The sequence below is a fragment of the Carettochelys insculpta genome, chromosome 23, assembly GCF_033958435.1.
Source record: "Carettochelys insculpta isolate YL-2023 chromosome 23, ASM3395843v1, whole genome shotgun sequence".
NCBI lineage: Eukaryota > Metazoa > Chordata > Testudines > Carettochelyidae > Carettochelys > Carettochelys insculpta.
In genome coordinates, this window is record NC_134159.1 from 11,828,407 (window position 1) to 11,841,687 (window position 13,281).

The 13,281-nt window shown below is 55.3% G+C and overlaps 1 protein-coding gene across 4 annotated transcripts; it reads right to left on the reverse strand.

Annotated features, from left to right (window-relative positions):
• Window positions 1-2: 2 nt before the first annotated feature.
• Window positions 3-12,427, reverse strand: CPLANE2 (ciliogenesis and planar polarity effector complex subunit 2). Of its 4 annotated transcripts, none has more exons than XM_074975612.1 (6): window positions 12,393-12,427; window positions 9,155-9,318; window positions 6,571-6,723; window positions 5,057-5,181; window positions 4,228-4,364; window positions 3-1,951 (listed from the first exon to the last, which is right to left on the reverse strand). In XM_074975612.1, exons 2-6 carry the CDS (start codon window positions 9,258-9,260, stop codon window positions 1,675-1,677), a joined length of 798 nt encoding a protein of 265 aa, XP_074831713.1. In that variant the 5' UTR covers window positions 9,261-9,318; window positions 12,393-12,427; the 3' UTR covers window positions 3-1,674. The 4 variants fall into 4 exon arrangements, with proteins under 4 accessions (XP_074831713.1, XP_074831715.1, XP_074831716.1 ...); XM_074975614.1 differs by lacking the exon at window positions 12,393-12,427 and adding an exon at window positions 11,326-11,435; XM_074975615.1 differs by lacking the exon at window positions 12,393-12,427 and adding an exon at window positions 7,625-7,886 and having other exon boundaries at window positions 9,155-9,279.
• Between the last annotated feature and the right edge of the window lie 854 nt (window positions 12,428-13,281).

The following is a 13,281-nucleotide window of genomic DNA, read 5'->3' on the forward strand; positions in this document are numbered from 1 at the left end:
GCTCGCGTCCACACTCCCCAGAACATGCCCAGTGCCTCGTGCTTCACCTGCCCCAAAGGTCACTTTGGGGTCTGGCACAACAGTGCTCTGCACACGGCCCATGCTCTGCTCCACAGCAAAGGGCTGATGCGCCCGAGACAAGGAAAGGCTCCGGCCACGTCTGGCTTGGAGACACGGGAGTCCGGAGCGACCCACTCGCAGCAAGAAGCCCATGCACACAGCCCAGCTGTGAATGGCCAGGCTGAGCTGGCCTCCAGGCCTACTGAGGAATGAGGTTGCCTGGCTCAGGCCCTCCCTGCTTTGTCTGTATAGGGGCATCTCCCTGTGTTCTGGCGAGTGGAGACTGAAGGGCCTGGGCAGAGTTGTGCCTGGGGAGCCTGGCCTGGCGCTGCTGCTGGAGCTATGGGGTGCGACTCAGGTGTGAGGGCAGAGCAAGGGAGTGGAACGGCAGAGCCGGGGGCTGTTTGCCAGGACTGGCACAGCAGTGGGGGGCTGTGGGTCGGCTGCAGCTGGAGCCTCTCTGGGCACCACCATCAAAGGTGAAGGGCAAGTCCCTGATTTTCACCCCTCGGGCTCTCTGGGGGTGACAGCCAGGGGACAAGAGTCCCAGTAAAAGCAGAGCCGCGCCCTTGCTATGGCTGCTCGGAGCCAGCTGTCAGTCTGCGCCCTGTGGGACTGCACACAGGGAGCTAACTGGCCAGTGGGACCACAGCCTGCCTCTCCCTGCCTGCAGCTCCAGCCACCTGCACCAGGCTGTACAACACACCCACACCTGCCACCCACATCCATCACTGCTGCTTTCGTGCCTGCACGGGAGACCAGGGGCGCAGGGCCCTGCCCCACGAGCTGCCAGGCCAACTCTCCCGATCAGCACAAGCAGGGGGCAGAGGCTCAGCACAAACAGCCTGAATCTGACAGGACAGCCTGACCCAAGGCAAACCAGACCCCTGCTCTCTGGGGGAGAGAATTCAATGCAACCCACACACCCGTGCCCTGGCCATTTAATAACCAAGAATTGGAGCTGTTGCTCCTCTGAGCCTGGCACCCACCCGGACACTGAGGTGCCGGGGGCTTCAGCTGGGCCTGCAGCCAGGCACTAAGTTTAGCAACGCCAGGTCCCAATGCAATGTCATGACCCACCCAGCTCGGCTTGCTGCCTTGACACTTCAGCACTGGGGCTCTCGCTACCCCAGAGCTGCAGAACTGCCCAGCCCCAACCAATGCTTCCTCTGGGGCCAGCCTCCACTGGGTGCCAGGCCCTGCCCGCTGGACCTCTGCAGGGGGGCAGGGAGGAGCATGTGAGCTGGAGCTGCTTCTGGACTGGCTCAGATCAAAGCTAAAGCTAGGAGTGGGCTGTGATTTTGGGGTAGCCCCTGTGAGAAGCTTGGGGCTGAGGTGCTCTGCCCTTGAGTCATGTCCGTGTGAGCTGGCGGTGTTTGGCTCCTTGGGAAATTGGGCCCAGTTGTCTCAGGGAGCAGCTTGCTGAAAGAAAGGCCCCCAGATGAACGGGGATGTGGGTCTGCACAACGTCAATACCATGCAGGCTGTATCTGCGTGAGTCAGGGCCAGCTGGTGCAGAGGGCTTGCAGCTCTGCCCAGGAGCTGGCCCTTTCATGGCTGCAGCAGAGTCCCACCAACCAGCCTGTGGGAGGCCCGCCTGGTGCGTCCCAAGTTCTAGGCAAGCTGATTTCTGGCACAGGGGGTCTCCTCTGTGCCAGGCTGAGGTGCAGGGACAAGGCCAGCCATCACTTGGTCCTGGTACCAGAGATGCTCCACCAGCCCATTCAGCACATGAGCCACGTGCGCCAGCCCTGCGCGGCCGTCCAGGGTCCGCCCGTCAGCCAGCCGGGGCCCGTTCACACTCTTCATCCGCAGCACAGGCAGGCGCCAGGCTCGCTGGAACTCGGCCAGGTCTCGCTCAGTGACGTCGGTGTGCATGAACTGATCAAACCTGGGCAGGCTCTGTCAAGGAGGCGGCACTCACCGCATGGCAGGCAGGTGGCAGCAGGGGGACTCTGCCCGCCAGCCTCCACTCACCCGCACCACCCCCCAACAGCCTGATGGCAGGGTCACATGGAGGGGGTTGGGAGCGGGGCTCTACCTACACAATGAGTCTCACCCACGTGAGTGGCTCTGATGAGACGCAGCGGCCCACAACAGCCAGGGCCCTTCCCCCACGTGGGATCGGCCTGCTCCCAGGTGCTGCTGGGCTCCTGGAGCTTGCCTCCCCCATGGGCCTGGTGGTGGCCTCTCCCATGCTGCTTATTAGCAAAGGGTCCCGGAAGAAGGCAGGTCTGAGAGCCTGCAGCCCCAGAAGGAAGCACAGGGAGTTCCCAGGAGGAAAGAGCAGCAGACGGCAGTAACAGAGGGGCTGTAAGCTGGAGGTGCTCAGTACAACACGCACCCTTGCTCAAGCTCTCCAGGCTGAGCCCTGCACAGAGGGATGGGAGTGCTGGGACCACTGAGAGCCTTGCAGCTCTGGGGCCACAGCTCTCCTAGCCATGCCCAGCCCCTGGGCTGCAGCCTCCTGTTCCATACCACTGCCCAGTGCACAGCCAGGCAACTCCCAGTGCTTCCTTCCGTGGCTACAGCCTTGCAAACCCATCCCCCACATATCAGCACTGCTGGATACCAGCAGCTTCTCGCTGGCAATGGAGGGGTTGCGGGAAAGGAGAGTATCCCACAGTGAGCGCTGGTGAGATGAATGGCACAGGTCACACCTCTCCAGGCGACCGTCACAGGTTCTCCGCAGGCTCAGCCCTGCTGCGGTGACATGCCGCTCCTAGCCTGGAGTGTAATCACAATGGGACCAGCGAGAGAGGTCAACTCTTCTCAGCTATCGGAAAGCAGAGACTGTGCAGACCAAGTCAGCAGCTTCGGAGAGGTGCGAGTACAGGGCAGAGGAGCGTCCTTCCTATTTCCGTTCCCTGGCCTGACCAGTGCACCAAGAACGAAAGATCCGTCAGCGAGCGCCCTCTGATCTTTGCTAAGGAGGGAACCGGGAACTCCTGGCTTTTATTCCCAGATCTGTCGCTGGCTCTATACAGCTTTCGGCCAGTCCCATCCCTGCTCCATGCCTCAGTTTCCCCATCTGAGGAGCAGAGCTAATGATCCTGACCCCAACAGGTGCCTGTGAGGGCCAGTTGCTGTCTGCATAGGGATCTGACAGTGTAAATGTAACCAGAGGGCCTGACCCCTAAGCCCACAGACGACAGGCCTGAAGCCTATGTACAAGTGTTCACGACTTTGCTAACACAGAACAAAACTGAGCTGTGAGCAAAGCCAAACCCTGCTCACAGATTCTGGCTGGTTAGGAAACATCACAGTACCAACGTGCTCCCCTCCCCATAAATCACAGGGACATAGTGATGCAGACTCAGACAGATTCAGGGTGACAGCATGATGGGCAGCAATGTCTGATCAAACCACCACGTTCCAGGCAATGGGTGGGATCTAGGTACCTCACGTGAGTCAGATGTGATGTACATTTTTGTACAGAGGTACAAACAAGTTATCTTAAGGGGACTGTCCTTGTCTGGCCTGGGGGGCAGTGACTGAGCTGCTCCCATTCAGCCAGGACACTAGGACTGTGCTCCATTGACAATCACCCTGGCCTGGAGTCTGTCTGTTATCTGATTTTTGTGGTTTTTGGGGGTTCGCTCAGTGTCTGCTGTGTCAGCTATCTGCACAGCCAGGGCAGCGTACGCCCGCAGCGAAACAGTGATCATCATTCGACGGAACAAGATACCTGCCTGGACACCTCATCGGGAGCACGTTGCCCCCGTGATGTCTTCTAATAGGAGGTTCTGGTACCACCCTTCTGGAATGTGTTAGCCATTTGTGCCAAGTACCTCTTAGCTATGTGAGCTTCTGTGATCTCCGCCCTGGTCCTGCCAGAACGTGGGAGCAGGGCCTGCATTACTCACAGCTCAGCTTTGCAGAGCACCTTCATCTAGGCCTCACCCCAGGCCTGTGATACATGGGCTTATTTTTCAGCCCTGCATCTTCCTACAGTAACTACTGTATATGTGCTAAGAAATCCCACCTTGCCCTGCAACATTACAGGAAGCCAATGGTCCTGCCCATGTCTAGGTAACCCACACCCTAAGGAAGGCAGGGGCATCCACCACCGTGTGAGGCACCTGAGGGTGCCCTGCTGGGAACCCCTAGCGGCTGGTGTCACTGGGGCTACAAGCAATTGACAGGGTGGAGTTGAGTCAAGGATACTTGGTGCCGATCGCTATTTTGACGAGGTTTTCGGATCCCTCTGTGATGCGGGAGATCTGGTTGGGGAGGTCATCGAAGGACGAGCGGTCAGTGAAAGAAAACAGGAAGAGGATGCAGTCCGCCCTCTCCTTGCAGGCCTGGGGGAGTGACACTGTGGATGTCAGAAGGAGCACACATAGCCGGTCCCAGATCATGTATGCAGGCACCCACCATCAGCCTGACCCCTGGATTGGCAAATATACCCCTGTTCCCTTCCTGACTGCCGCTGACATCTGTGACTTCCTGTTGTGCCTCAGTTTCCCCAAGTGAAAAAGGACCACCAGCATCAATCCTGACTAGCAATGGCCTAGCACAGCCTGGCTGACAGGAGCAGGCCTGACTCTTGTTTGCAGCAAGGCCAAAGAGGCATGAAATGTAAATGAGGCTGAAACCCAATGTGTTTTAGAAGCACCTCCTTCTGGAGCCAAGCCATCCAATGTAGTGTGGTACAGGCCCACCCACCAGGGAGACAAAGGATAGGGGAGGGAGCAGCTGGTCCTGCTGTGAAACTTCAGCCTTACCCCAACCATGCAGGCAGCACTGGCAGCTCAATCTCTCCCACTGGACAGGGGCTGTTTATTACTGTAAGACTCATCCCTACCATGTGGTTTTGCTGAGATGACATCCAGTTTACAGCACCCAGAAGGGCACTTAGCACTTGCTGTAAGAGACAGGCCTGGCCCTGCAGCCCAGTTCTGAACATCCCCTGAGCTTAGGGGTTGTTGAACTACAGAGCTGAGTTCAGTGTTCTGGGCCAGTCTCAGCTCCCCCTGCACCACGGCTGACTCACAGGCAGGATGTGATCAAATTTCCTTAGAGCTGCTTCTCCGCAGTCCCAGAAGTGGAGCCTGAAGATGAGTGCCCTGCCACTGTCTCTCAGCTTGGCCGGCCAATACACCATCGTGGTCTGGATCCCTGAAATTAGACAGTGAGCTGCTTTTAGCTCCCACCTGCGGTTCCCAGCACCCTTGTCTCAGGGCTTGGAGGGAGTCACATAGCCAGTGAACAGCACACAGGAGACGCGGTGTCTAATCCTGACTTTGCTGCTGACCCCTTGAGCCTCCTGAGCTCTGGGCCTCAGTCTCCCCACCTGTGAAATGGATCTGATATATACCAACCTCCCAGGGACACTGAGGTTTGTTCAACTGATGCCTACTGCTCTCTTCCAGCAAAGGGCATTGCAGCCATGCTAAGTGGCATAGGCCAGCAGCTAGGACTCAGGTCTGGGAGTAATGAGACCTGGGTGCTCTTTCTTTCCATGCTAGTAGTTTTCTGCATATTCTCTGACAACTGCCCAATGGGTCCATGCCTCAGTTTCCCCACCTGTAACATGGGGAATGTCCCACGCTGGGGCAATCTCACCCACCCTTCAGGGCTGTTTTAAGAGCAAACAGTTTGCAAGGACAGAGTCTGTGGACAAGACAGGATAACGATGGTGTAAACATACACGCTCAAAGAGTAGCAGCCCCACCCTACACTAGCCGTGTGCTGGGTGCCGGTGGGGAAGGTGCTACACACAGGCCCGGGCGCTTCACAGAAAGTGCTGCAGCTGTATTGGGGAATGGGGAGCAGAGGACAAGGGGGATGGGAAAGAGTATCCGGCCTGAGCCTGAAGTTGGCTCTATTATCACCTGCAGCCTGGGCCAGGCTCCCTGCAGCACTGCTGCCCCAACTTCCCACTTGCAATGGGCCTATCCAGGGGCCAGTGGCTGGCAGGGCTGAGTTCCTGCTTCCTCACTCAAAGGCTTTTGCCTCTTCGCTCCAACCCCCTCCAGCGCCCCCGCTGCTGTGACCTCCCGGCCTCGCCCACCTGGGCTGCGTCTGTGCTCCTCACGAGAGCACAAACCACCTGGACCCAGCAGGGTTCCAATCACTGGGCTGCTGCAGCAGACAGGCACGAGGCCTAGCTGCACAGACACACCAGGCTCTGTTGGGTTCCGGCGGTGTCTGCACGAGAGGGCAGGATGAGCCCCCACACTTGCTAAGGGGAACCACCCGATTCCGACAGACTGCAGTCCAGGCCCAGAAGATGGAAAGCAGCTGGCCAGGCAGGTCGCTGATAGCAGGGATGGGGCCCGGGGCTGAGCCAGGATGGGTAAGCAGATCCCTTCCGCCTCCCTCTCTGGGGCTCCAGCTAAGTCGTCTCTTGGCTTAGAGAGCAAGACGCCCTGAGCTAGTGATCTCCCCAGCAGGCTCCCGAAGAACCAGTTCCCTCTCTTAGCCTGCTTCTCCCCGCGTGCTGGGAAGGTCGAGACAGTCTCCCTCCCGGTCACTGACCCGTCCCTGCCGCCCCCAGCCGATCACCTGTGGTTTCGTGATGCACACTGGGCACCTCAAGTCCTGCCAGCTTGGCCACCATGGCGGTTTTCCCCACACCGCTTTTCCCAGAGACAAAGATCTTATAGCTGGCGGTGTCGGCGGCCATCCGCGGGGGGAGCACTGGCCTTTCAATCAGCCCTGGAACGAAGCAATGCAACTTTTCAATGCGCCCTAGCAAGGCGCAATACGGCCAACCTAACACTTCTGTCCGGCCCACGGTGCAGTGGGGCGCTCAGGCAGGCTGCCTGCCCACCACAGCCCCACGCTGCTCTCAGAAGCACCCGGCTGCCCTGGGCGTGTCTCTGTGCCCCCTTGGAGGGAGGGGAGCAGCAGGAGGTGGTAGTTGCGGGTGCAGGCAGCACATGAAGACCCACTGCCCTCGTCCCCACAAAGGGTGTCCAGGGACATGGCAGTGCTAGCTGTTACTTCCAGGGGCAGCGTGGAGCCACATCGGGCAGCCTGTCTGCGCACCCCCTCTGCTGTGGGCTGGGAGTCGCCTGCAGCCAGCACTCCTGGCCAAGCACCCGCTAGGGCCCTCAGCCCCTGCCCCAGTTATGAACCTCCTCCTGCACCCAAAACCCCTCCCAGAACCCATACCTCTCACTCTCGCCTGCACTCCAGCACTGCATGCACCTCCTCTTGTGCCCAAAACCCACACGGCTCCACCAACATGGAAATGTGAGGCCGAGGACAACAAACTAAAGTGGCCCCATATAAAAATTACTGCCCACCCCTGCCCTAGATCCTACGCTCCCCTGGCAACTTCCACAAAAAGCCGTTGTGCTTGGAGGGCACAGCTGTCCCAGCCCCCGGTTAAGGGATCAGTCTCTCCATGCACTACTGATCTGCTTTTTGGTTTTAACTGCTTTATCGGATAATGAGACATTTTCTGTCATGTACAGATCTGCGGAAGTCAATCCAGAGGGCCCATCAGGATCATCTAATCCCAGCTCCTGTATGACACGAGCCAAAGAATTTCACACAGAGAGTCCTGCATCAAGCCCACCACAGCAAGACAATGCATCACGTCCCAATGTACCGTCTGTTGATGGTTAGTCACCCCACTCCCTGTTACAAAACTGTGCCTTATTTTCAGTTTGCAATTGGTGGGCTTATCTTCCTGCCCCTGGATCGACCACACATCATCTTGTGTCCAACAACGTATGGTGTCGGGGGATATGGCCTGCCTGCAGGCAACAAGGTCTAGTAGTGGGAGCTGGAAACTCTGAGTGCTAACAGTAAGCTGTGTCCTGCCCACTGGCTGAGGTCACGTTCCCCATCCTGGGCCTCATTTTCTCCATCTGTTAAATGGGAAGAAGGATGATGATGTACTCACACATAAGTACAGCAATACTGGGTCAGACCAAACATCCATCTAGCCCTCTATCCTGTCTTCTAACAGTGGCCGATAGCAGGGACTTCAGATAATCATCAAGTGATCCATCCTGTCACCCTCTCCCAGCCATTGGCAGCTAGAGGCTAGGGACACCTAGAGCACAGGGTTGCAGCCCTGCCTATCCTGGCTAATAGCCATCAAAGGACCTATCCCCCATGAACTTCTCCAGTCCTTTTGGAACCCTGGCATAGTCTTGCCCTGTGCAACAGCTTCTGGCAAGGTGGAGGCGTACCATGGGTTTATACAGTGGCAACATACCACCTGCTTATCATCCATCTCTTTCCTAATGATTCCCAGTGCTCTGTTTGTTTTCTTGACAGCCTTTGCACAACAGACTTGATGTTTTCAGAAAACTATCCACAGTGACTCCAAGCTCTCTCTTGAGTGGTAACAGCTAATTTAGAAACCCGTCTTGTGCATATAGTTGGGATGACGTCTTCCAATGGGCATTACTTCATATTTATAAGCACTGAATTTCACCCGCCATTTGGTTGCCCGGTCAGCCAGTTCTGAGAGAGCCCTTCATAACTCTTCAGGCTGCTTTGGACTTTAAATATGCTGAGTAATTTTTTTTATCACCTGCCAATTTTGCCATCTCACTGTTCACCCCTTTTTCATTTGAGTTTGCCAAACAGCCCCAGCGCTGAGACCCTGGGGCATAGCACCTCTCCAGTGTGAAAAAGGACCAGCCACTCCCATCCTCCATTTCCTATCTTCTAGCCAGTTACAGAGCTACGACAGGACCTTTCTGTCCATCCTTTAGTTCTTATCCCTTGATGACTTATGACACAGATGCCATAGGTCTTAACCAGTACGTCACAAGTAAAGCGTTGCCCTTCCATCTAAGGATCTTAAAGCACATTGCAAACAATACTCATTTAACCCATATTATCCCCAGGTTAGAGAAGAAAAATGAAGCCCAGAACTCCTGCTCTCCAGGCCTATTCAATAATGGCTACAATGATCTATTGTTGAATTCAGAGTTTTACTTCCCCAATGGTACCAAAAATAGATGGTTACTAAAAACCTCAAGGGGGTGGGGGGCAAAGGCTGGCAGCAGGCAGATTCCCGCATGTCCCTCCATTCATGCTGCTCAGTGTGGTCCCATTGAGGCATCTCTTCTCGCCAGCTGCCCTAAGGCCTTCAGTGGGGATGCGTGCAGACAGAACTCACCAAAGAATTTGCGCTTGTTTTTCCGCAGGATGGTGGCTAAGTACTCTTTGCCCTCTGGGGATTTGTGCCAGTCTAGGACAATCACAGATCCAGGGGAAGCTGCCATCTCTCGGCAGGTAGCTGTGAGAGCCAGAGTCTGCTATTTAACCATTGTCAAAATCTCTCTGTAGGAAGTGAAAAGGGAACAAAAAGAATACTAAAGTTATTTACACACACAAATACAATGGGTTTGCTCTGATCTATGACTGCAAATTATTCCCTTCTCTGTGCCTCAGTTTCCTGTCCCACCCTTGGGTCCAGGCTGTGAGCTCTCTAGGGGACAGACTTTCTCTCTCTGCTGTGTGTGTGCAGCTCCTGACACAAAGAGTCCCTGATCTCAATAGTGATCTTTAGAGGCTATGGGAATACAGATTATAAGCAACAACAATGGGTTAATTTAAGCAAGAACTGGTTACCCAGTATCTCAAAGGGAGTTAGAGTTGCCTGGTGGACAGATCACTGGGCTCAGGACAATTGGGTAGTGTTCCTAGAAATCCCACTAGCCACCCTTAGGTGAGTCACTGCCTCAGTTTCCCCTCCCTAAAATGGAGATGATACTGATCTATTTTGTAACCTGTTTTGAGATCTGATAGTAAGCGCTACATAAGATGTAGGGACAACTATCCCTCCAGACTCAAAGCTTCCAAAGCAGTGAAAGTGAATGGCTTTTGTTTTACATCTTTGAACAATGGCAAGGCAGTCTAGGGGGTGGGGGAATAATGCTACCTAGCGAATCACTAGCACCACTGCCTCTTGCTCCTGGAAGCTCTCCCAGCCAGACCCGGTCTTGGCCTGGATTGGCTTCTGCACCACAAGGCAGTATCACAACAATGAATAAATGTGAGTATTATTCGTGAGCCCTGCCTCGGCTTCTGCAAACATCACAGCAGTCACACAGGCTGCGTACCCAACCTAATGTGCTCCTCTTACAGAGAGGGAGAAGTCTGAAAAACTCTGATCCCCTTCTTACAGCAAAAGCGCAACTGATCAAAAGACAGAACTAACAAGCTGGGAACCATGCTAATTCTATCAATGATTCCTCTGCCAGCTGCTGGACCCATTTTTCTAGCTACCAAACCAAGCTGATGGAAAATGTGCAGGCCTACACCTGCTGATGTGTGGGGTTTATTCTTTACACACAGAGGCTATATCTAGATGACAGTGATTTGTCGACAGAAGTTTTTGTTGGAAGATATCTTCCAACAAAACTTCTGTCAACAGATTGCAGCCAAACAGCCAAGCAGATCACAAGAGCGATCTCCTCTGTTGGCAGAGAGCAGCTGAACTGCCCAGCTCCTCTCAACAAAATGGCCAACTGGAAGCACAACAGATAGGGCTGCCCGGTGTCCCAGAAGCTCTGTCTGTCGACAGAGGGCCCCCCAGAATGTCCAGACCAACTTTTGCTGTTGATAGAGGCGTTCTGCCTTGTGGGGAGCGGGATAAGACTGTTGACAAAAGTGCTGCATTCTGTCGATTTACTGTCGACAGAACACCTTGGGAATCTGAATGCTCCCTGGGTTTTGTTGACAAAATGCCAGTTTTATTGACAAAACCCTCTTGTGTAGACATAGCCAGACTAAATGCTGGCCCCTCTCTCTGCCCCAGCAAGGGGTAAGCATTCCTCCCTTTCCTAAATTAGTCCATACATTGAAATGGAAGCTGTGTAGCTGACACAACTGGTCTGTACTTAGCCACAGCAGTGGGATGGTAAAGACAGGGGGAAAGGGAGGGTTGCGTGCGGTTTTCCACTGAGCCACTGACCCTTGGGGGTTATGAAAGAAAGCACTGTCATTCTCATTAGCAAGCACTGGATTATTCTCATAGACCAGGGGCAAGCAAAGTCTGCGGGATGCGTGTGTGAAACTTTGTAAGCGTGGGGGTGCAACACAATCAGCTGCCGGGTCTCAGGCTCATCCAGCTCATTAAAACCTTGAAATACATAACTGGTTTTATGTGTGTTCACATTACTGAACATTTTATGTTCTACAGACATGTTCTTACAGAGGCAGAAAGGGTTTGTTTCATACGAACATAACCACATTTTCCATCGGTTTGGATTACACTGGACAAGTTGGAGGGCCCTGCTAATTGCTGGGATGAAAAGTGGGGCCTGACATAAAAAGTTTGCTCACCCCGTCATAGACTTTAATGCCAGAAACAACGGTCATGACCATCTAGCGTGCTCTGCTGCACCCAGCAGGCAACAGAATCTCGCCCACTCCTGTAATAGAGAGGGGACCTCTGGGTGTGATACTGACGTCCTCAAATCATTGTTTAAAGACTTCAAGTTACAGCGAATCCACCATTTAAACTAGTTTATACTGCAGAGAAAGGTAAAAAAAAAACAAAAAAAAAAACAACCCAGGGGCTCCTTCAAACGTGACCTGACATCAAATTCCTCCCACCCCCAAATATATAACAAGTGGTTAGACCCGGAGCATGTGGGCAAGACTATTACATGTAATCCCATTTCTGTTACTTGGTTTTTGAGGTTGCCTAGATTTTATACGATATTCCAGTCCTCTTCCGCATTGGCAATACCTCCCACCTTTGTGTCATCAGCAAATTCTCCCTCTTTTGGTACCAAGGCAAATGTAAAATGAGCAGAGTCCCACGGCTGATCTCTGGGGCACTCCACTGGTTATTCCCCTCCAGCCTGACAGCTCCCCTTTCAGAGTGACCGGTCCTAGTTTTTCCTCCTACCACTTCCTTACCCGCCTTTCAATTCCCACACTAATCCCCATTGCTCCAATTTAACTCATAACTGTTTGATAACCTGTGTCCTTGCCAAACTCCGGGTTAGGTAGTTATAACCCGCTTCCTTAAACCCTTCCCACGGGTTTGCCTGGGTGGAGACTCCTTCCTCGCGCTGGGTTCTGCACCGCGCTGCGGAACAGCTGCGCCACGCCCCAGAAGTGGCTGCATTTCGGGGGTCGGTGAAGTGGTCCTCCCCCGCAGGTAACACAGGGCCTGCTGTTAACCCCTGCGGGTGCTGAGCACCCCCTGCTCGGGGACGGGAGCAGCGCTGGCAAAGCACGGGGGGCACGTGGGGAAACTGAGGCACGGAGCGGCGAAGACGGGGCCCCGGGTCACACGGCAACTGGGGGGGGGGAGGGCAGAGACACGGGCAGCCGCGGGGGGAAGCGGGGCGGGTCCGGGCGGATAACGTAGGAGGAAGGCCCCAGAGACCCGCGCTCACCTGCAACCGCCACTTCCGGCGCGCGCGCGGGTCGCCCCTCCCCCTCAGCGTGCGGCCTATGCCGTGCCGCGGCGCGCGCACGAAGGGCGGAGCGACAGCCAATGGGCGCGGGTGGGGGCGGTGCCTGCGGGCCGGGGCCGCGCGCGCGGAACTTTGTTTCGGTCCGCCCGGCGCTGCTGCCTTCAGCCCCGCAGCGCTGTGCGCCCTGGAGCACCCCAGCCCCCTCAGCTGCAGCCGGCCCCCCAGCCCGGACTCCCCCAACACTCCAGCCCCCCCTGCAGCCATACGTCAGAGCCTGGACCCCTCAACACTAACCTCCATCCCCCTCCCCCACTCTGAGCCCCTTTTTAGCCGTCCCCCCCCCGCCCCAGGTAACAGCCTCCGCTGCTTGCAGGGGCACTACAACAATGTGTCAAGTAGGGGTGCTGGGAGCCATGGAACCACACTAAGCGCTGGAAATAATGGGAACCATGACAATTCAGCACCCCAGGACTGCTGGTGCATCCCCACTGCCTGCCCTAGCCGAGTCACAGAGGGAGAATGTAGTGAGTGGGGTGGGGCAGGGCAGTGGGTACCCGGCTAAGCAGCTGGGCAGCATTTGAATCTCTTGAGACAGGGAGACTACAAAACAGGGACACTGACCTTAAGCCCCTGCTAAGAGCTACCTGTGCCAGGTGCTGTAGTCATGACTGACAGCCAAACCAGGAGGCTGATGACTGACGCTCACTTCCTTCCCAAGGTGCTAGTGTTAAGTTGCTTCAGGTTCCAGCCCATTGCTGGGATCTTGCCAGAGACACAGACACCACAGTTGCATGCAAGCTAGATTCTGCTGGCTTAGGCCCTCCCCACCTGGAGAGAAGCGAGTACATTGGCAGAAATTTTTGACTGC

Coding starts and splice junctions, on each gene's coding strand:
- CPLANE2 (XM_074975612.1), bottom strand. CDS start 9,260: ATGGCAGCTTCCCCTGGATCTGTGATTGTCCTAGACTGGCACAAATCC. Junction 6,724..9,154: donor AAACAAGCGCAAATTCTTTG/GTGAGTTCTGTC, acceptor GCTTCGTTCCAG/GGCTGATTGAAAGGCCAGTG. Junction 5,182..6,570: donor TGTGCATCACGAAACCACAG/GTGATCGGCTGG, acceptor GTCTAATTTCAG/GGATCCAGACCACGATGGTG.